Source organism: Catharus ustulatus, chromosome 1 (assembly GCF_009819885.2).
Source record: "Catharus ustulatus isolate bCatUst1 chromosome 1, bCatUst1.pri.v2, whole genome shotgun sequence".
Lineage (NCBI taxonomy): Eukaryota > Metazoa > Chordata > Aves > Passeriformes > Turdidae > Catharus > Catharus ustulatus.
Window position 1 is genome coordinate 26892388 of NC_046221.1, and position 24494 is coordinate 26916881.

Below are 24494 nucleotides of genomic sequence, written 5' to 3' on the forward strand. Positions count from 1 at the left end.
ACAAGACTTACAGGAACACCCTGTACTGAAGCATTAAATAAAGATTAGATGACTAACTGGGGTACTACTTGTTCCATCCCTTTCTTAATTGCTATTGTCACCAATTTGGTTTACAAAAAATTGCAGAGTTAGATGCATGCCAGTCCTTTCCTGTTAGGATGGTTTATTCAAGCTTTTCAAATCCCCAATTACATATCTTTCATATTCAAACACTTTCAGTTACAGACTGCTTAGGCCAATTAACAGGGTTTTCTCTTTTATACATTACCTATCTCCGAGTCATATACATATATACATGTACCCTTAAATACAATTTCTGTTATTAGACCTCTGCTTTCAATTATGACACAATTTCTGTAAATTTTTTTTACTGCCTTTACTCAAAGCATGAGTCACTTGGTTATACCTAAGATCCTAAGTCTTCCTGATAGCCAGCATCTATAAACAGCGAACTGTGAACATTATAGAATTTTAACAAACTCGGCTCTAGGGTACTAGAAAATGTGAAGGTCTCATGTGCATTCCTGAACTGTGACAGGATCAGCCTAAATAAATTATATACTCTCACCTGGTAGCAAAACTGCAGCATACCACCTAGGACTTGTGATTTTTCAAGACTTTTGGGAAGGGAGGAGTTTAGTAAACTTGAGTGACACTGAATGAAGACTATTTATGGAGAGTGCCTCCTTAGCAGTTTTAGTGTTTAGCAGTTGCCAAAGAATCAAGCTGAACTGCATAAGTAACCTAAAAATAAGTTCCAAATTTGCAACTCCTCCCCAAAACCTAATGATAGTGAATTTTGAAAATGTTGGTCTTTAATTGTCCTCAAAATCTAGCAGCAGATAGTAGAGCACTCTTCTGTTATTTTTAGTTGCAAAAATCAGTATTCCCTCCCCACTCTGACAGCAGACATATTTTCTTCTATTAGTCATTCAAGCCTCACTGCTAAGTATTCAAAATTAGATAACCTTCTTCAAAAATATATAATATTTAAATTATAAAGATGCACGCTGAAGTTGAATATACTACTGAAAAATGCCTGTCCTTACAGCCCAGAAAGAAGAGATTAGTTAGGATAAATGGCATCCTTCCTGCTTCTTGATTACACCCTCCTCGGAAGAATCAAACCATGCTCCATTGTCATTCATTAAGCAACCCCTTCTAGTGTGGGAAATAGAAAAGGCAGAAAACTCTCAAAAGTTGTGTGAAAGCAAATCTCAGAATGCAAGAATGCTGAAGATGATTATGCTGATGAAATAAAAGCTCCAAGATCATCGTACCTGCAGACCCGTCCAATGACTGCTGTATACATAATGTATATATCCTATTAATAACCACAGATAATCCAACATTCTAGGAAGCTAGAGGAAACTTCATACCTTCCTGAACTTTTCCATCTGCTTATAAAGATCTGGATCCAGCTCCTGAGATACATCTTTCATCCAGAGTAGAGCTCCTCTGTATTCAGTCCGATACTGCTCCATTCTGTTCACTGTCAGCCATGTGTCTGAGATGGCCCTGTATCTGAAAGTCTCCACTTCTTGATACAATCTACTGAGAGGAGTACGGAGCGCTAATCTGGAGGAAGGCATGAAGGAAAGAGAGGAACATGTTAAACATGTTGTTCTACAAAGGATTAATACAACTCCTGACAGTTCACTAGAACTCAAAATTAACATACTCAGCCAACACAGTTTCACTTCAGTGCTTGTGTATGTTCAGATGATTCTATCACCTGGTTGGAGATACACATGAAACAGAATAGTTTTGAATTAATATTGTGTTTGCAACCCTTCTGTTAAAATAGCAACTTTTCAATGACACGTGAGTGGAAAAGAAACCTCTTCTACTGTGCCTACGTATTTTAGTTCAAGAAGCCACTTGTATGGTATTACCATTCCTCTTCACAAATTTCATTTAACAACTATAAAAGTATACCCAAGGTAATTTATTACTGGAAAAGTATCACAGATGGATCAGGAATGTCATGCTAAACATCACAAAAAACACTTCCATTAGCCTTTCAGTCTTCAAATGTAAATGTAAATAAGTCATCTGCCAGGTAGATAATTATCTGAGTTTTTTCTTTTTTCTTTTTTTTTAATTGGAACAATTCCTTTAAAGGACATTTACCTTTTGGAAGATTTAGACATTTATCTAAATGTTTCTTCTGGCAAACACACTTTGGAAAGGCAGTAGGGGACACTGTTGTCCTCCCTATGCTCCTAATGGGATCTCAACACTAGACAGGATTACTCCTTTTGCTTTGCTTCCTCCTGCTGCTTCTGCTTTTCTCTTCCAGCAGCACCTCACTGGAATGGGTTCAATCAGTTCCACACCAGCAGAGAGATAGTTTAATGTGCTAGGAAGTCCCTTGGCATAAGAGACTTTCTAATTTTGACTTCAGTAGCCCAAGAAATGTCTTCTTGATCTCTAGCTACTGAGCTAGCTATGAGTATGAAACATAAATAAAAGCAGTCTCAACTTCAACGAGAGCGTGAGGATAGCTCAAAATCAGAAAGATAAATGGTTTATTTTTATGTGAATTTATTTTAAAATTTGCCTTAATGTACTGAGCAAGAGCTATAAGAACATGTTAATTAATTATGACTTGTTTTTTTCCACAGTTTTTTTTCTCATTCCACAAATTCTTACCCAGATATCCAAAAGAAAGTTTAGTTTATATAGATATGCATTGAGATTTCTATTAACAGTTAAGTTTCATAGAGAAGCAAGTCATCAGTACTTTTGCTCAAAGGTGCCTTTCATGGCTTTTAAAGATCCTGGTCATAACTATTATTGGAGGTGCTAATGACCAAACTCTAGCCCAAGATAAACATATGAAATTCTCAGTGCTCTGCATGCTATGCTATGCTTTGAGCTTAACAACTGCATGGCTAAGATAGGGACAGAAAGTATTACAGTAATTAAAAGCCCTCCCAAAATCCTGTAAAACATAATTGAATAGAATTACCCTTTGTGAGTGATGGTGAATTTCATACTTTCATAGTCCTAATGCTATGAAAAAGAGCACCACAATACTTACAATCCCATCAGGTAATGTTACTTTTAAATTTCTAGAGCAATCACTGGGTCAGTGAGACATCAAGGACTCTGGTTAACAGCAGGTTTAGTGTGCTTGTGTGTCCATCAGGATTCCTTACCTTTTATTTGCCCCTACGTGAGCTTTGTAGGAATCTAGGATCTTCTCTCAGGGGGACTCTACATCAAAGTTCAAGCAGAAAATGGCATTCAGACTCCTCCTTTCTCTTCTGTCTAGTTGAAGTATGAGACTTGATGGCCCAGAAAAAAGTATTCCCTTACTCATTCCCTCCCTTGGAGGACCCAGAAACCTCTACAATGAGCCTGTTGCAGCATTTCTCTGCAGAGTGAGAACTGTCACCAAACAGGAAAGGGACCTGACATCAGCTCCTTTACAACCCTACTGCTGGAAAGGCCATGGAGATGCTCCAGTACAGCTTTAGAACTACTGAGCTGAACAGGCACAGGCAGGGGATCTGAAGATACAGACATAGCAGGTCCGTAAGACAAAAAGCAGCATCAGGCAAAATTCAAAAAGCCACCAATACTGCCAACACTACAGCAGATTTTGTTAATAATTTTCCTGTCAATTGGTTCCTCAAACATTTGAAATGGCCAAATGAATTATGACATTGGTGAATCAATTACCAGTATCACAAGTAACTAGACAAATCAGACAGCAATGTTGACCCATATACCTTTGCTGAGAAGAAAAGCAGAGGGCCTTTCCTGTAGCTTGCATCATTTTTCCTGCTCTTGTTTTATCCTGAGAACCCTGTGATCGAAGAAATTTCCCCAATTCATTTTCTTCCTGAGACAGAACTAACAAAAAATAAATGAGTTGTCAAATATGTTATTTAATTGGTTCCTAACAGCATTAAAACTGGCCTAACATCAAACAGTTTAAGTTACTTTAGGTCTAAGCAGCAAAGAAAAAGAAATAATTTCACAGAATTCCTGTATTTAGTGAACAGACAACCTGATTCATTTGAGACATTTGCGGATATACTTAACAAGAATCACAAAATTCCATCAGCACCAAAAGACAACAGGAAAAATATGCTATTTCTTTCCTTAAAAGAAAAAGTTACCTTGATTATATTACAAAAAGGGCCATCTTAATTGCAGTAACATTCAATGTTGGGTTTTTTTGGGTTCTGTCTGGTTTGGTAGGTTGGTTTTCAATCCATTTTTACCACTTGGACCACTTCAGCTGATAGCGTACAGTAATTCCACGACCATAAGGCGCACCGGACTATAGGGCGCACCTTTTATTTGCAGCGAGGCTCCGCCCCCAGCTCCCCCCACGCAGTTTCTGGACGAGGTCCCGCCTCAACCTGGCAGCCATGGGCCCCTGGGCCTGCCTGTACCCGGCAGGGGCGGTGCCTTGGGCGCCCAGGTCTGCCTGTACCCGGCGGGGCCGGGGCACGCCCACTGCTGCTCTGTGCCGATTCTCCGGGGCCGGACTGTGGCCGCCGCCCCTCCATGCCACCTCTCCGGAGCCAGGCTATGGCTGCCGCTGCTCCGTGCCCCCTCCAAGGGGCCAGGAGGTGCCTGTGGAGGGACCGTCCCGCCTGCACAGGGCCGGGGGGTGCCTCTGGAGGGGCCGTCCCGCCTCCACGGGGCAGGGGCGTGCCCGCTGCCGCTCCACCCCGCCTCCACCTGGCAGCCATGGCCCTGCCGGCTCCCCCTGCGGCTCGCAGCTCTCACTTCCGGGTAGGCAAATTTCTGAACTTTGTCCATCAGATAAGGCGCACCAGACTATAAGGCACACTTCCGGGTTTGGGGGAAAATTTTAGTCAAAAGCCTTATAGTCGTGAAATTACTGTACTTTTATTGAAGCTAATTCCAAGTTGTACTAACCAAAACTCATTCACTTGCTTTTCTCTTGCTCATCATTTTTCATGCTTGACTGCATAAATTTCACATGCAAAATCTAATACTTCATTTTAAAGAACATTTACTTTCAAATTACTTGTCAAGATTACTTGACAACTTTTAACATTCTGTAACTCAAACACTGTATTTCAACTATCTGAAACACATCTACCTCAAAGTAACTGATCATTTTTTAGATGGAGTGGTTTTCCACTGAATTGTTGACTGCTTCTAAACTGGGACCATGGACGTTAAAGAACCTTACAAAAACATTTCATGATGCCCTCATCTCTTTGTCTTTTAAAGCAGTGATCTCCTATAGTAATGATGTCAATCGACTGTCAAGAGGGAGAATGGCCTCCAACAATGACAGAAGATCTCTTGAAGCCCTCTTGCCATTTTTTAAAATGGCAACAGTGAACCTCAGTGTGGACTCAGTACTCTTTGGTAGAAGATGCACATCTGCATCTGATGGAAAGATTTGCATCAGATTTCACCTGCTGCTTCTTTAACTTGACAGACTACTATTCCATATTTCAATTTAACCTCCTGATTCTGAAACATTCTCTCTGACATTCTTGGGATAAAGAAAAATGAAAGGCTCAAGAAAACATGGGTAACATTCAACAAAAATACAGTACATTGGAAGATGATTTCATAGCTGGAATCTCTCCTTCAGGCCAGAAATCAAACAATATGGACTGCACAGAACCTTTAGAGGACATTTAATACAACTTGCTGTTTGAAACTTCCCAAATTAGGTGGCCATCTCTCACTAATGATTGTCACTAATTACTTTTAGTAATTATTAATACAGCTTTTATAATCAAGTCAGCTTTATCAAATTCATCACAATAGCATAGATTACTTAGTTATAAAATGATAACAAGCCAAAAATTCATCAGCAATTCTGATTAGGAAAAAAAACAAAACAAAACACTAAAACACTTTAGAAAGGAGTTATGATTCCTAGACAAGATACTTCTGAATTTAAACCAGCCAACCAAGTTATGGGAAAAAAATAATTCAAGAAAACTTTCTCAAGTTATTATTGCAATCACTGCATTGCATCAACATATAAAACTTCAGAGATGGGAAATCTTCAAACAAATAAGCAAATCTGCCTTCAGCTGCCTGGAAGGAACATTATCTTTACTTTTGAATAGGATGAAACTAGTAGTTCCCCACTTTCATTTTTACCTTTTCATTTGTTCAATGTATCCATAATGCAGACCTTCTTATCATTTTAACTACTGTGTTTGATCATACTTACAACAAATCCTTTTTTGATACAGTTCAATTGCTTTCAGCAACTCCATACACGTTCTCTGAATAGAATGGAACAGCTGATATTGAAACAAAATACACAAAAATTTGTCAAGTGTACGCAAGAAACACTGAGGAATAAAATACAAGAAAGAAGTTTTTGTAGAAATTATTAGGGAACATTCTTTTCTTCTTGAACAATGAGCAACATTTTTGGTATTTCTCTTATCAATTGTGCTCTTCCTTCAATTCAGTTATTCACTGAAACTAAAGACTGACCAATCATAACTTTATAGAAGGAAAATAAAGAAAAAGTAACTTTGGAAACAGATCTATAATACACAGTTCATAATTAACCAAACTATTTGTTGTGGGTTTTTTCGGGTTTGTTTTTTTGTGCTATCTTTGTATAGATATGAAGAGTTACATACAAATCTGTTCCTAAAAACCTCATGGTAGAACAGAGTTACCAAAATATCTATCAATCATTCTCACACATGGGAATTTGCATTCTGAATTTTTCACAGTGTCTGTGAAGTCTAGTGGAACAAACTTGCATAGGTATGGCCAACACAGAAAGTTGTTGATTTTAACTGAAAGTTTTATTTCATAAAATTCATAAGCAAATTTCTAAAGCAGCAGCTCCCAAAGGAAGCAGAGGTAGAAAAAAAAGTCACTCATGAATATATTTGGAGATTGTTTCTAGGAATTACTACTCTTTCTGTCTGTCCATCTAAACCCTTCAGCCTGCAACTTAAACCTAAACTCTACTATATCAGGTATTAAACAGCTAGAAGTAAAATGGACCACTGGTACAGTGAGTGCCTTCTTTCAACACTGCTTGTCTACAAATTTACACAGGTCTTGTCTTTTAAACTGGGGGTATGACTTGCAGGTGAGAATTTGTCCAAAATATGCTTATTTCACTTGTGTGAACACAAGTTTCCCTATTTCCAATCCCATCTGAGCTAACAAAGCATCCTTCCTGATGAGTCTGCAACATAGTAGACATGGTAGAAACTCAGATATGTATTTAAAAAATATTCTCACATACTTCCAGCTTGTTTTACATCAATACTCTTGACTTATAACCCATTGTGAAGACTCCATAGGTAGAATCACCAGGTGATAACTTATTGCTGTTCTTGTGTTTGCTGTACTACAACCTCCTGTAATTTCAGCTAAAACCTAAATAAACTGAGAATCCTAAGTCAATATTTTTTTAAAGAAGCCACAGGAAAGCCAGTAAGGCAAAACATTTACCCTCACATAAGAAAATAACACAAAACTTACATGGACACTAACTGGATTATTACACTTCTGTATTATTATACTTCTGTAGTATATCCTCAGTGTTTCGCTTTGTCTCAAAGACATTCTATGTCTTAATTTTGTAGAACTTTAACCTGTTTTTTTTTTTCCTCAGTGGGGCTGAGAATACTGTCAGTAGGACTGTATTTGTCTCACAGCAGGATTCCTTCTCTTGGTTTTATTTTACAGACTTTCAGAAGCTTCTTTTGCCATGTCAGAACCCACTAATCTGCTTGAAACCTCGAGAGCAGACTGCACTGTGCACCTTGCTCCTGGGCATATTGCATGTTTTTCTGGTATATGTGGTATTTTATACTTATACAAAAAATGTCAATTGTACACTCAGTTAAATACTATTAGGAAAAAAAACCCAAATCAACTTAAACTGACATAGGCAAAGGATAAGGATGATGTCTTGACTCCCCTACTAACAAAAGGAGTAAATCTGTCCCAAAACATGAAAATAAATCTGAGATATGTTAAGTTCCAAATAAAGTTATTGGGATATGGGGTTAGTGTGTTACAAAATTCCCCTACATAGATTTACATAGATACTTCTGTCAGAATTTGTAAGAGATATTACACAAAAATTATAAAAATGTATGTATGTTAATATATCCTATGTGCAAGATAATAAAGGCTTCCATCAAATTAAAACACTTGAAAAATTAAGAAACCGATAACACACATTATGTAAACATTACAAACCTCTAGTTTTGCATCCAGATCTGCATCTGAAGCCACAACATGTTCATCTTCCTTTTTTCCTGTAACTTTTATAAGGGTTTGTTTTGTTTTCCAGTATTTCTGCTGCATTTTATTGACCACAGATTTTTCTTGGCTTTGAGCATATTGATCATAAAATTCTCTTGGATAGTTGCTAGAATATTAACAAACAAAATTTAAAACTTCAATTGGGTGCTTTAAAAATAAGTCCAACACAATTAATCTATTACCATTAAGAATATTGCATTTGCATGCTGACACATATATTCTAACATGCAGTTCCTCATTACGCGTTAATAACAAAGCAACTAAATTACTGTATTTCCCATCCTACTCTGAAAAATAATACACTGACTTCAACTTGAATCTCTTAACCATGCAGGCTGTTTAATTAACAGCTTCAAAGAATTCTTCCCAATGCATTATGAAATGACTTATAGCCCATGGAAATAACTTTTTATTTTGTATAATTGATACGAGAGTTTCAAGCGAACCAGCAGAGTTGCTTAAGCAGGTAGCAATTTTCATGCCATTTCAGCACTGTTGGGATTTGACACAGATCATTTTATGAATGGGACTAGACTACTTCTTGCCTTCCTTTTTTCGTAATCGAATAAAAAAGAATTAGAAGAACATTCTTCTCTTTTGAGTATGCTGTGTGAAAGGCTGATCTCTCTTTATACAACTGACTACATGACAACTGTGGGTGCATAACAGGTAACCTTTTCTTTCAAGAATTAGTTTTCAATGACAAATAATTCTGCATTCCTGTAGCAGACTTAATAAAAAGTGCAATATATAAATTCCACGTTCCACAATATTTAAGCCATACTCAGTTTAATAGAAAATATAACCTTACAATAAAATCTTGATGCCGCTCAGGAAGTGTCATTCTATTACTAATTTGCACAAAAGTACAAGCATTTTCCCTTTATGTGCACATATAAAAAGCCGTGGAACTCTTTCACCTTTTTAGAAATACACGATTGCTAAAAATTGCTATATTGGATACTCCATGAAATGTAAATAGCTTGAGTTTATTTTGATGAGATTCCTTCCACCTGTGAAGTGACAAACTGTGGTTCATTCGTGAGATATTGACCCCTAGCTCTGTTCACAACACACGGACTGCTCAGAGATGCTACCCCAAGAGGCCAAGAGGTCTTCAGACCCAACATATACATCAAGTCATGCATTGAGACATGTGTCCCCTGCCCATGGCAGGGGGGTCAGAACCAGATCATCTGTAAGATCCCTTCCAAACCCGGGTCATTCAATCATCCTATGATCCTCTGATTACATGTATCTATATGTGAAGTAATACAGCCATTCTGAAAAAACAAGCCATTGGTACACACATTCCCCTAAAGGGTAGCACATCTACCCTACACAGTTACTAGTGACACAGTTCAACATGAAAAGGAATTTTTTTTCCACAGGGTTATATTAACTTGCTTTAGTTACTTTAATCAGTGAGTTAGGTGACAGTGCCTAAATCACCAAAGAGATGGCAAGAAATTAAAGTGGAAGTGAGCAGTGACATAATTTATATTATATAGAGCACTTCATGGCTTCTTCACCAAACTTGAAAAGCAAAGATATTTACCCACTTAATTCTACACAAATAATAGTTCCAAGAGTTTAATTTATCAATTAACATTAGAAAAAAAGATCTTTTGATGCTACAGCAGAAAATAAAACACATGTACAAAACATACCACATTTTATTTGAAATTCTGTACAAACAAGCCATTACACACACTGACAACAGACAGCCTATCAAGTTGGGTGAAGATTATATTGACGTGATACATCCCACACCTTTAAAATACAAAATTTAAAACGTTTAATGACTAAAAAAATCCTCTTGCATTATGAGAAAATATAATATAAGAGTTTAATAAAAATAGCATTACTTTAATAATAATTAAACATACCCATCAAACTTCTCACAAGGTATTATAAAGGCCTTAGCTGCCTGGCTAGCTGTGTGCTTTGACTTCTGCTAGAGCAGTGAAAATAACTGAGGTCTCATTTCAGTAGTTAAGTGAACAGAACATCACAATTCATCTGATGTTAACCAGCCTTGAGAGCTACCTCATCTGAGGTCACCAGATATTCTGGGAGCAAGGTGTCAAGACTAAAAATTAGCTACTAATATAAGGTCACAAAAGGATTAGAAAAAATTCTGGTATTAATACAGATTCCTGAATTATGAGACTGATAAACCAACTGAACAAATCAATATACCAAACACTATTAGCTCTTAAGAATAAATATAATTCTCAAGATACTTACTATTTATGACCTTCCATGATTCTTGTTTTCTTCAGACACCTAAATAAGAAATTATCAGTTAATACAAGTATCCATAATTTTTAAGCTAAACACTAGAAAACCTGTTTCTTTTCCCTCAGAAAATTCCTATGCTGCAGCATCTTTTTTACCAAATTACAAAAGAAAACTTTTCAATCTGCGAGCCAAATGCCTTCCTTGTGTAACACACAATTCTCGTGAAAATCCATTACAAATGCATTTAAGTGCAGCCATTAGTGATGCCAATCCTTCTATGTTAGCAAGTTTTTCAAGCAAAAGCAAATTTACCAGGCATAAATTCAGTGACTTTTGATGAGGCAATCCAAAATTGTCTGTGCTAGGCATCACCACCAGTCAAGCTTTTTTCTCCAAGTTTTAGCCACAACAAAATTCAATTACTTTTTACCTTTTTTTTTTTGTCTATATGCCACTGATCTATCATTTTAAAACACCACTTACACCATGTCTTGAGTCAGAGATGTGAAATTCAATAACCAGATGGTTTTTCTATGAGGGACACCACCGTTCTGAGGATTGAATATACAGTAATTTCACGATTATAAGTTGCACCATTTTGACTAAAATTTTGGTCCAAACCCAAAGTGCGGCTTATAATCAGGTGTGGTTTATATATGGACAAAGAACAAAAAGTTGCTGTTTTAGTTTGGAGGACAGGTGTCTGCTGAGAAAGGCAGGAGTTTCTCTTTGAAATGGAGAATGTAAACCCCCTCCCTCCAAATTATTATCACTTTGAAATCAAGCAGCTCTCAGGCAAAAATGTGAGAATTAGGAATAATAGTTATTTTCTAGGGAAATTAAAATAGAAATACAGTACTACAAAGAAACAAACTCCAAACCCTGACAAAGTCAGAGTACAACCTGACACCCCGTCAGGCAGGGTGCTGGTAGCAGTCCCATTAAATGGTGGTTGCATCCTCCTGCAGTGACAGATGTGATTCAGTTGGAGCAGTGCTCCTGTAGAAGGTGCACTTTCCCTCCGGAGGTCCAGCGGTGATGTGCAGAAATCCGGTTTTCCTCTGGAGTCCAGTGGAGAAAAGGGCTCCCTTAGTGTCCCAAACCCTCTGTTTTTATCTTGGTGAGAAATATTGGTCTCTTCCCCCTGGCTGGAGCAACTTCCAATGGGATGCAGTAATTTCATCAGTCCCACAGTGGGACTCAATGGGCCATTAGCAGAAAATGACTCGTTGGAGGAAGGATGGGTTGTGAAAAGATAAAGAACAATGCCCTGCCTGGTTTCAATGGATGGCCCATTAGCAGAATATCTGCCATTGAGATAAGGATCACTGTCCCCACCCTCAACAGATGGTGATAGAATAGATACCTTTTATCATACTCTGTATTGTAACATGTGCCTTACAATCAGGTGCGGCTTATGTATGGACAAAGAACGAAAAGTTGTTGGCACCCGGAAATGCAGCTTATACTCAGTGCGGCTTATAATCGTAAAATTACTGTAATTTGTATGCATTAGAACTTTAGATTTTACAAATTACTATCTCCAGCTTGGATACTCAAGTTACCCACTATACTTTGAGCTGGCCAGATGGCATGCACATCACTTCCCACCAGTACTGAACACACTCCTTCCAGACCAAATTTTACAGCCAAGCCAGATAGTCATAAACAACAAGCACCCAGTTTCTCCTCTGCTGCTTTCAGAGAGGACTGTTCTTCAGCACATGGTTAACATGGGAATGGAGGCACTGCAGCAGGATCTGGATGAGACCAAAACTAAGCTTGTGAGGTTGCTGGTGCTGCTGAGGAATGAACTTCAGCAAGTAGAGGCACAGAATAAACACACCAACAGGCTCCACCAAGGTATGAAGCTGACTGACTGAGAAAACAGTAAAAAAGCAGCTAAGGGAGGCAATGGTGCTGAAACTGAACTTTGGCACTAATCCAAGTAAGAAAGAAAAGGGGCTACAGAGGGGAGTCAAGATGTTGGAAATATATGTAGCACAGTGCTGCATACAGACAGTGTGGTTAGCACTGGAGAGGCAAAGGGACTGGAACAGATTGCAGGAACCCAAACAAGGGAACGCAAACAACCTGAATGCTTCCTGCAAGTGTGAAGCACATGCACGTCCATTTGGTGCTGAATGGAGCCAAATCTCAGATTTCTGAGTCTAACCTCTCCACTGTCAGTACCTGTGAAACTTACTGGCAAAATTCCGTGAGATACTGCAAGATTATATCAGAGCAGGAATTTTGCCTGAATTGGAATTTTTGTGACATATTCTTAAGCACTGCAGGAGAGACCATGAGAAAATTTGTAACTCTGTCTTCAGACCAGAGTTTAAACGTAAGGGTCAACAACTAAAAAAGGAGGAAGAAAGAATCTTTTCAGATTGTTGTTTGTGTTACAGAACCATTGAGTCAGACAAGATATAGAATGGACTGTTTTGCTGATCTTTCCAGAGCCATAGGCAGAGGCACTATTAACTCATTTTCTAATACCTTTGTATTCTTGACTTCACTGTTTTCACAGTGGTCCTCCTTAAGTCAACTGTGGGGGTGTGTGAGTGAGATAAGAGCACAGGATTCAGCTTGTATACACATCCATGACTCAGTTATTCAGCAGCACACTTGGGTTGACAGGAAGCAAAGAACAGCCTATCTAGGTGGAATTACATATACATTGCTTGGAATGAAGTATAAGCAACCACTATGGGGAAAAGGTGTAAAGCACTGACCTTATTCACTGTATACATCCACTTGCTGCTCCTGGAAACCAATGTTCCTACAAAAAATACATAGGGTTATGGTGAAACAGTTGTCATTTGCAAGTACAGCTCATGTTCTTTCTTCCTAAATATCTAACCTCACCTTTTGATTCTGAAATCTTGCTAGTTATACTATTCCAGGTCCTACATTGCACCCTTATGCCCTGAAGATATTCTTTGTAGGGATTTCTACATTCATAGTCAACAATATTTTCATGGTATGAAAATGAGAGCATGTATTCTCTGTTCTGCTGTGTGACAAGATGGCATCAGAGGTGTTTGAGGCTACAAGACCTGCTGGGATGGTGTCCTATGGCAAATCAGGGTGGAAGGAAACAGAAATGGAGTCTTACCTACACTGCCTGCTGGAAATGGCATGTGATATCACCCAAAACATGCCAGGAGGGAAAGAGGTCCCAGAGAATTCTAGACAGTATAGATAAAAAACATGCCAGGGAGATTGCTGTAATTAAGCAGTGGCAACAAGCAGCAGCCCAGGACACAAACTCAATGCCAGGGCCCATTTTATTTCCAGTATGGAGCTAACTTTTGGTCCTAAATGAAAATTCAGTTTGCAAAGACAGCTTATTAAGGGTTAGCATTGAAAAAACAGAAATACAGTTGCTAAAAAATAACGTGCAGTAAATTGCCTCTGCAGTAATTTAACAGGGTATAAATATAAATAATCTCTTCATGTGTTGCTACTGTGTGTTCCAAGTCCAGGAAACAAAAAGGATAAAGGCACTGGTTCAGCTCTACAAAGGACACTATTAAAATCATATAGTTTAGCTGAGAGCTGAGAGGGTTTTTTAAAAGAAATACCAAAATCTAAGTCTAGTCTCAAAAAGTGAGATACTAATAAGAGGGCACTGGAAAAAGCCCAGGGAATTATCCAAGAATTAAAAGGAACATTTCACAGCCACCTAAAGAAGTATCCCTGCATTCACAAAATGCTGGCCCAGAGGCTGCAGAGAGAGACCAAGAATGAGCACATAACCTCTCACTACTTTAAGTTTTGAACTCTTATGCTTTCGAAGAACAAGACAAATGTCCTGTACAGAAGTAACACACCAGTTGGTCTTTGCCAAAATTGACTACAATAGAAGCACATGACACTAACTTGAATCTACCAATACTCCCTCCAAAAATTGTAGTCAAATTTATAATTAACCCATATTATCAAACAGTTTTAGATATAAAAACAAGCTTTATTTGCCACAAGAAGTTGATATAAGGAACTTTTTTGGTTTGTTTTTCATCTTGGTGAATTAAAATGAAAAAAAGAAGAAAAGTTTCAGTAAACAGTATTATACTGAAAATTATTAACAAAAAATAAAAATTATCATCCTATAAGAAAGCATTTGTGTTGGGAAGTTTCCATGATATCTGACAATAGAGTTCCACAACACTTGTGATCTTCATGACAGACTCTCTTGGCAAACAAAAGGGAAGGATACTCTAGATGAGGGGATGGTTGTCAGAAGCAAGCATACCTGCTTTATTCATGCCAAGAGAAAGCAGTGCCACGTTACAGACTGTACACAAATCCATGTTTAATACTGTACATTAATGGGTCTGAGGCTTCCTGAGAAGTCCACTCATGGCTCCAGAAATTTTCAAGAGAGTCTAATGTTGCTTCAGTTTAAGCATTTAAACCTGAGCTGGTCCTATTCACACCAAGTCTGCTTGGAACACAGGGCCCACGGAGCTGAAAGACCCATTCCCATACAGAACCAGCTGGGATCGCAAACCCTGCGAAAACCGTGAAAATCCCTAGCAGGTGTTTTTGAAGAGCCACCAAGAAGCTTCAGCATCACTTTCCACAAACCATCCTGTTTGCAGATTGATGCCAGAGAAGACAGGCACAACCTGGACACTGAAATACATCTGAACTGTTTCTAGACTTAGCCTGGTTTCAGGCATAATACCGCTGAATTCAGGCAGTGCTCTGCCACAGACAATGAGAAATGCTGAAAAAAAGATGGTCCTGCACAGAGCCAACTGTGGGAGAGTTTCTCTGGGTGGTAGACTATTTACCCACAAATTATTTCCACAGGAAGCCAGAACAGCTGGAATGCACACAGAACTTAATGTTATTTCTGCCATACTCATCACTCTACTGAGAAATTTTATTAGCTGTGACACTGGAATGAAACTTGATGGAAGACACTCGTCATTAGCAAGCGGCATTTCTATTCCTATGGAAATCCTCTGTATTCTCCAAGACCACTTGAATAAACATGTAAATTTTTCTGTGCAAATAGGCAAATGCTTTCATGATGTTTTCTGTGATTTCAACTGCATTATACACTGCAGTATAGGATTACCCTTCAGCTCATGCTCCGTACACCATTTGTACAGTCTTGCTTCTCTTTTTTTAGCTTTAGTATATTTGGTTGCAGTGTGAATTGCCTGGTTTCCCAAGAGCTGAATAGTTTTATGAATAATCTTTAGATTCTACTTGTATAAGAAAAAGATGGTATGAATGTCCTGTCTCCAACAGCTACATTGGTTACACAGTTCTTACTTTGCTCTTAGCTCAGACAACAGATCACAAAGTATCAGGATGCAACCAGAGGCATGAAAGAGGAATTTTTTCAACTCTGAAGACTGTATGTAAAACAAACTGTTGATCTAATCACAGCTTCTCAGAACAAAGAGATGAGCTGAAATACTTGCAAAAACATTCTCAATGCTGATATACAGAGCAAATCTAACACCCAAAGATGACCTAGCAGTTATGTAGGAAGGCAGTAGATTGAACAACACATTCTTTTGAGATACATCCAGAAACAAGGAAAGGGAGCTGAACAAACAGCATAGCAGAATTCAGCAACCCATACATGAAGGCATACATGAACCCATCAAAACACACAGAAGAGTCTGCACTTTCACTGACAGAACTGACCTCTGAGACTACTGTTCTTTCAAAGCATTTAAGTTCTGTGGCTCCTCAAGACTCTCCATATACTAAAATTCTTGCAACTTATGACTTCAAATATGGCAGAATCATGCACTGCAGTTGATTTATGTCAACAGATTTATTTAAATGAATAATCTTCCAAGAAACTTTTAATACAGTAATAGTACAGTGGTGCTAAGTAACAAAAATAAATGTAAGGAATCCTATATATTAAATTTAAGAGTGATAATTTCGTTTATGTAAAATACTTTGAAGGGAAGAAAATGTGCCTAGGTGAGGGAATCAAGGCCATCTGTGCCTCCAACAGCTCTTGGCTGAAAACCTATTTCCTCCACACTGCTCCCTGGAAGCTGTGATCAAACTGAACTAAGTAAATGAGTCTGCAAAACAAGAAGCAGTCTCATTGCAAGATGGAGACTAGGCAGGGTGCAGTTTTATCTTCTCTGGCGTGTCTACAAACACACAGACCAGGAGCTACAAATGGTGTTTGACTTTGCCTTTTCCAAGCAAAAAAAGAATATAACAGCCTGTAGACCTGAATTATCCATGTTGTCAATGCAGGAAAAGAGTGAAAGTCTGCGTCTTTCAGCATCAAGATTATACATAGATTTAGAAGTATGCCTACTCTCAAATACAAGAATAGCTGCCACTCTAATTCAGCTATAATGAATCTACAGTTCAAGAAATATCTATGACAAACATCAAGATTTAATTTTTCTTCTAAAGCTCTTAATTCTCAATATTGATGCTCTAATCCTGCAGAATCATCCATGCTTAGCTTTAAATCCGGGAGTCTTTTCATTCAGTTAGACTACTCACTGATGCAGTTGTTTATTAATTCAGAAAGTTTGCAAATGGTTCTGTAAGTGCTGTAGTAGCAGTTCCTTCCATCCACTACAACTTTTTGTCTAATCCTTTGTCTCAGACTGATCCACAGCCTTGCTACTTATCCTGGAAAGTGTCTATCTTGGAGATTACCCACAAGTTCTCGGGAAAAGAAATACAAGATTGCAGTATCAACAGAATTACTCTTTCAATCTATTTCAGGAGTTGACACCTAGAAAGAAATTGCATGCATCCTTAAAATAAATGGCATCTGTTACACAGCGAAGGCTCCTGTTATATTCATACACCTGGCAGGTGCTGAGAGGGGAAAAAAAATCATCCTGTTTGACTGCCATTATCTAACTTTAGTGCCTAAATTACCATACAAGCCTCTCAAGACTAAGACCCTGTACAGATAGCAAATAGAACCTCCAAAGAGCAATGCTGAGCACCTCAACCAGATTCTCATCACTGTGCTCTGTGCACATAGACATTCAGCTTTTTGCATTAGACACCTGAACTACAAAGATAAATCATGCTGTGAGCACTACTCTATTCCCCTTCTTTTAGAGCTAGGATTTCATGGTGGTCTGTTGAATTACTGTGGGGAGGAAAAAAAAAAAAGTCAGCAGCATACTGAGTCACACTGTCCTTGGGACATAGCCACACCCCATTAAGTCCCATGGAACCAGTTTTCTCTTTCACTACAAACACTTCTGGAACTAACATTTCTATACACAGTTTTTGCCATTTCCTTCTTGTCTCTACCAAGGCCTATGAGAAATGCCAGAAAACTACTAATTTATTCTACTTCATTTATTAATTTGTCTTGATGCTTCAAAGAATTAAAAAAAACCCCAAAGAATTAACCTACTCTACCATACCCCCCAGCCCTGCCAAATCTGACATGCAGAAAAATCCGAAGCATGTACTTAAAACAACAGAAGTATCAGAGAAACTGGAGTCTGTTCTCCAGGGAAGTAGTTTGACCCAATAGAACACACCTTTCTTTTTCAAGCTAGTAAACTGTGTGGAGAACAAACCAAAGTAATACCAGCAGGTATCTTAAATTATTAAGATTGTGTGATTAAAGACTTGCACTGTAAGAAATCATGTACAAGGCATGAAGAAATCTGAATGTTTTGTGTCTTCTTTCTGTCATTTTGTAGCACTACCTAGGCACCTGCCTGGACACAGGACATCCAACCAAATGAGTAGCAGTACTATTGACACCTTTCACTCAATTCTACACTGGCTCTATTTAACATCCTGTGTAGGGCACATATGGATCATATCTATTACAGACAGTACTTGTCCAGAGTTACTTTCTTCCAAAATACAATTGTCATACTTCTAATTTCAGAATATACAATTAATGTGGAAAATTATTCTACGAAAAGGATGATATCCAGAGCCATGCTTCTCATGCTATCATTTCATCTTTATTTTTCTGTTCCCAACTCTGATGTAAATAAGTTAATAGAAGTGGCAGACAAACTGTAAATTTACACTTTGAGAGTTTATTGCTCACTTATACCAGAAACTAAAGAGTATCAATCCATCTGAACCACTCTGGTTTTCAGTACTTGAGTGGTTACAAGTTTTAGCCAAAATGAAAAAGTGGACATTTGGCACTGTCAACATGTTTTTTAAAACTTGTTTTTTGCCCCCACAAAAGTGTAAGTGCAAGGACCAACTCAAAAGTTAGCATTCCTCTCCAAAAAAAAAAAAAAAATTTATGTCTATTTGGTACTGTATATCTGTCACATTATTCCAAAAGCTATCAGGTCAAACTTAAAGGCATAAGCGATTACCTTTCTAGAGCATAAAATGCATTGAAATGATACTTGGAGGTGGGTTGGGGTTTTTTTTTGGTTGATTTTTAAACAGTTGAATAAAAAATTCCTAACCCAGTGGATTATCTCAAAAACATTGATAAGAATGACACATGAAGTCACAACACAGTACATGTAGTCTCAGAACAAAATATTTCAAATAAATGCTGGTATACTGCAAGATTGATGAGCAAACAATAGCACTTTCTAGATAAGCTCATTTGCATGCAGAATTTTATCATTTGCACAGAGATATTTAATCACACAAAAAATTAATATTAAATTCCTTTTCAGAGTATACTGATTTTTCATCTGCTTATTGTGGAATAATGTAGGGACAGTACATAGGATCAGCTTCCCCTCAGGTAATATCTTTTGCTATCTAGTAAAGCATTCTACTTCTATTTGTGGAGAACAGTGAGATAACCAGGTAAGCATTGCAAGTACTACATGCATTTTATGGAAGAATAATTTGAGTATAAGTCATCAAATGGCAGGTCTAAACTCACTGCAAATGAGTAAAACTGGGGATATTTACTATGCAGTATTTAATTATTTTCTAAATACAGACTTGTTTTGTTTCTTCAAAATGACTATCAAATTGTTTTGTAATACACATTTGTTCTCTTAGTTTAAGGAACACTATTTTCAGACTTAATAGCTGAATATTAACAAACAAAATATCATATGGAACATGCACTGTATATAGATTATAAGAGACAAGATTGTTTTTCTGAAGCACTCTAATCAGTCTAGAGTCTCAATATTGGGAAACTTTCCTTTTGTGAAACTGTGGGAAAAGTAGTGAATGAACAAAAAAACCTATGAAACTCTTTTTGCATGTATAGTATATTACATACAAACATAGAAGGCTGTAGAACTTCAAACGAATGGCTCTCTTATTTAGATGCCCTATTTGCTGGCACAGCCAACCCTCTCACATTTCTGCCTCCCTCCTGCCTTTTCATCCATTCAGAAGCCAGGAGGCAATGCCATTTATACCCAAGGGAAAACAATGCTGGAAGAGGGAACACGAGAAAATTATTTTCTCCAGATTCCCTTGGAGATTATTTCACATATGTGGATAAGAGATTGGATTAACAAAACAGCCTTAACATGCATGGCAGCAACAATACAGGAAGATCTGGAGATCTCCCTGCACCACCCTTCGAGTAAACACCGTCAGGACAGGCTACACATTCTCAGCAGATGCACAGTCCACTCAACTTCAGTATTACTGTGCCCAGTAATATCCTGGCACATCAGGGACCATTCCTAGAGCAGTGGTGATCCTTATGATGCTACTGGCAAGATGGATGCAAGTACTGTTTCAGTGACTTGGTACAGAGAGTTCTCAAGGTTGACGTAAGCAATTGCATAACCTGGTCAAAATGCCCCTCAGTTTGCCGTGGCTAACAATAGCCACAGGAAAAGGTACTGTGAGACTGTTATTACAATTACAGTTAGCAACATTTAAAAGGTCAAATGTTTATACTGTTCTTGACTGTTTTGTTCTTTCTCTGACAAACTTCACTCTCTGGGCTTTTGCATTTTTAATGCCTCTGCATCACGTGGTGTAATTTTGTCTCCAGAGTGATTTTATGGTTGAGAAGCAGTAAAACATCCTGAAGAATAAACTACAGAGCAATACTCTTAGAGGTGATTTAGGAAAAAAAAAAGTATTAAAAAGACTTTGAGAGCATTTTTTGTCTTCTTGTTCAGATGAGATATTAGCACTCTTTTTTCCTGCCAACTTGTACCAACAGCTTTCAACACTAGCTGAAGACTGAAAAGAGCTGTTATTATTCATTTCTTCAAGAAAAGGTTACTTGAGAAATCTTGAGAACAATTTAACAGCCATGTAAAGTACAGACAACAGAGAAGAACTGGCAAGATGGTTGGGCTTGAAACTCTACTAAGCCAGGACAAAACCCCCTAACACTGTAGTAGGGTTCAACATGAATTTTACTTTGCACTATGTGATCCCCTTCACCCCCACTAATATAAACTTCTAAAAGAAAAATGTTAATGAAACCTCCCCCTTCCATAAAGTCACAACTGGTCTTGAATCTGCAAAATGTATAGTTGAATCTCAACTCCAACAAACATAACAGAAGAAAGCGTCAAAGCATCATTATCTAAAATGCTTTTTTTTTTTTTTTCTCAACTGAAAAGGAAGGAACTGAAAATTCTACTGATCAGCATCTAGATTCTCAAGTAAAGTGCTGGAACCTTTCTGGAAACGACAATGTTTCACACATGAAGTTCTGACAGTCCAGAAACTTTAGAAGCTCATTTAGACTGAGGTTTGGCAGCATTTAACCACCACGTTATCTTACAGTACAGTTTGTCATGTGCAAAATGTGACTGGTTTTACCAGTTATGGCAGTTCACTACTCAAAAGATCTCTGTTGCTTGACATTAAATTCCTCCTTCAGTGGTATTAACATTAATCTTAAACCATTACATCACTAAATTTAAACCAATAGGTTGTTCAAACAGCAGTTTAAAAAATTGCTAAAGTCTAAATGAGATGTTGCTGGTCATCATGCTAGGTACCAGTAAGAACTGCAACTTTGAGATCTGTGCCAGACTCTGACTCTTGACCAGTGTCAAGGGATTCTTCTACTCCCTCTTTGAGAATGCTGGATAGACAAAGCAGAGAGAGGATTATCAGAAAAATCAGCTAAAAGACCATAACCAAATGCCACCTGCAGTGCAGATGCCAAAATCCAGCTCAGTTTTCTCTGTCTAACACTATGGAAAAGTCATCAAACTGTTTTGTCCTTACAAGAGTCTTGCTAGGGCAAACCATAAGAACAGCTTATTTCCAAGAAGTCTACTCCAAAACAAGAGTCACAGCTGCTTTCTGAGACGCAAATTAAATAAAATCCATCCAGAAGCCGAAAGAAAGAGGGTAACACAATTAAACATGGGTTGAACAAAAGCCAATAAACAGGTGCCTCATGGAAATAAAATGTCATCTTGGTTTAAAGCAAGGCTTGTAGGCAGGGAGAAAATACCACAACTGAACAGAAGAAAAACTCCAATGCCAAGCTTCCAAAATACTACCACAATGTAAACTGGTGGTAGGGGGCTTAAAGAATATAATACTGAGATTACCAGAGTCAGTTTCTTATTTACACCTCTGAACTAAGGCAAGCCTGAATTACTGCTCCAAGAAGGGTCACGCAGATCCTTGAGGCTATCAGCTTTACGCAAAACAGCGCGGAACAGGAAACTTATTTACATAGGGCACTGAACATATACATAATGATATCGACAAATAAAGAGCACGGTGCCCTTAACCCCTTTGTGCTACTAAAACCTGACCTGATGTTTCAAGTAACATGTCATTTTCCTTGTATCCTAAAGGGCTAGAGCAGCTTTCACGGGTCAGATGCATGGATGCAAAATTAATGTGATTACCAGGATGAACCTTTCACAAATTATAAGCTTTAAATCGTAAATGTGTGATTCTTGAATTGCCATTTCAGCAGCTGTTACTGACTCGGTGCTGGTTCGAGATCTGCCATTACCTGAGCAGAGGATGCCCTGTCACCCCTCTCCACCCGGCTAGCCCCAGGAGGGTTCGGGCAACCTGCGCCTCGGCCCGGCAGCCAAGCCGGAAACCGCCGAGGAGGACCGGCCGTTTCCCTCCCCGCTTCCAGCGGGCAGAGCGCCAGGGAGGATGTACGGGAGGCACAAACGGATAAATGCAATAATCATGGCGAGACAACCGCACGGCGGGAGGGGGATCACAAGGCAAAAGGAGGGACAGATGCCATCTTGTGCCTCGGAAATTTCGCCCTGAGCAGGTCCGCCCGTGGATACGGCGCTGACGGGCACCGGCTCCGCAGGCCCGGCGGCCGCGCCGCCTCCCTCGCCCCGAGCGGGCTGCCCGCGGGGGAGGCGGCGCCCACCCGGGGCTGGTACCCGCGGCACCAGCCCTTCCCGCCCGGCCCCCGCACGGAGACCAGCGAGCCCCCCCTTCCCGCACTCACCTTGCGGAGGGAAGGGGAGGGAAGGGCCGAGCCGCAGGCGCCGCCGCCCCTCCAGGTGTTCAGCGCCGCCGGCGTCAGCACGGCGAGCGGAGCCGCCTGTGCCGGAGCGGGCGCCCCCGCAGCGGGGCGGAGCCGCCGCCCGGCCCGGCCCAGCCCGGCCCCCGAGCCGGGAGGGCGCGGCCGCCAGGTCCGCGGCGCTCGGGCCGGCCGCTGCCCGGTCTTGGTCAGGGAAGCGACGCGTTTCCTTGTGCTCTCCCTGCAGTGCTGTGGGGGAAGCGGCAGGAGAGTCACCCGAGTTGGAGCCCTGCTGGGGCTCTGATCACCGCCTCGACCAAAGCACTGAGCACCGTGCCTCAGCCCCTGCCTGCTGGGGACCGCAGGTGTCCCGCGAGGAGCAGCAAGGAAATTCTAAAATGTTTTGGTTGTCCTAAATAGTTAGCTATAATAGTTGCTATCGCGGTAGTGAGACTTGGAGGGAAGGGCCCTGTAACGTAGCAGGCGGGTGGCAGTGTCGGGGGTCAGGGGAGCGTTGGTTTGGAGCTCACGTGGGAACTGGGTCACTGGGGTTATGTGAGAGCTTTTTGAATAAAGGAGGTGAGTTTGAGAGCTCGAAATGAGGAGAAGAGTTCACAGGTGGCATTTGAAAATGAAGTAAAAGGAGAAACGGAGTGCAGCAAGATCGGGTGAAAAATGATCGCACTTAAATGGGGCAGTGTTAACTTACCGGCGCGAAGAGAGCAGAGGTGTAAGGGCATGGAAGCAGGAATGGAAAGAAGAGGTTGGGTTGATAGGGCCCCAGAAAAGAAGAATGGGCAGGAGGAAGCTGTAGAAAATGAAGAGAGCAGAAGAGTGGTAGTGAGGCGTCATTTTCTGAACCTTACAGAGGTCCCAAGCACTCATGTAAGTGTCTCGGTATGTTTCTTTGAGGCAGAGCTGAGCTACTTCGCTGGAAGTCACAGCTCTAAGAGTAAAAATGCCAGATGTTTACAGCAACAGGGACTGTGCTGTGAGATGGTGACTGTGGAATAGACTTGGGATCCTAATGGGTAGAGGGCTAGGCATGCACTCCCTGAGCTCTGAAGAGATCAACAGGGATAATTTAACGCTGTATAATGTGAGGAATTTCAGGTTTCGTTTGAGAGATTGCTTACTTTCCCTGTTTGGCATTGATGTGACCCCTACCAGCAGGTCATATCCCCAAGCATGGTGTATGTAGCAAAAACTGTGTGTTGACAAACAAGAATGGTTTTATAGCAAGAAATACAGAATTGTTTCTCAGAACTACAGAAACCTCAATAGGATAGTTTTTGAGTTAAAGCAAAATAACAGCTAGAAAATTTTCATGGGAGACAAATCTCATAATGGGGTCCTCAGTCTTGCTAAAAAAAGGTATAACACAGCAGCTGAAAGCTTGGAATACAGGAAACCTGGTGTAAAATAGCTCATTTACTTTTGGATGTTATATTGTAAACACCCTCCAGCTGCCTTGGTATTCCAGAGCTCTCTTTAGAGCAGATATAAAAATATGCATTTTGGGGTGTGGTTATCCGATTTATTTTAGTTTCCAATGAGATTAATCATTCTCTGGACAGGGGTTCCTTACAGGCTGAAGTGTAAATACTTG

General features: G+C 39.5%; 1 protein-coding gene across 3 annotated transcripts in view; it reads right to left on the reverse strand.

The window, feature by feature from the left end:
- ICA1 (islet cell autoantigen 1) overlaps positions 1–22975 on the reverse strand; it is a 70868-nt gene extending 47893 nt beyond the window's left edge. For all 3 annotated transcript variants that reach the window (XM_033060096.2, XM_033060087.2, XM_033060079.2), the window contains exons 1-7: positions 22871–22975; positions 13254–13300; positions 10522–10560; positions 8206–8377; positions 6194–6266; positions 3741–3864; positions 1380–1578 (exon numbers count right to left, since the gene is read on the reverse strand). In XM_033060096.2, the coding sequence (XP_032915987.1) occupies positions 1380–1578; positions 3741–3864; positions 6194–6266; positions 8206–8377; positions 10522–10538 (585 nt within the window). In that variant the 5' untranslated portion in view covers positions 10539–10560; positions 13254–13300; positions 22871–22975. The remainder of the gene's footprint in view (positions 1–1379; positions 1579–3740; positions 3865–6193; positions 6267–8205; positions 8378–10521; positions 10561–13253; positions 13301–22870) is intronic.
- Between the last annotated feature and the right edge of the window lie 1519 nt (positions 22976–24494).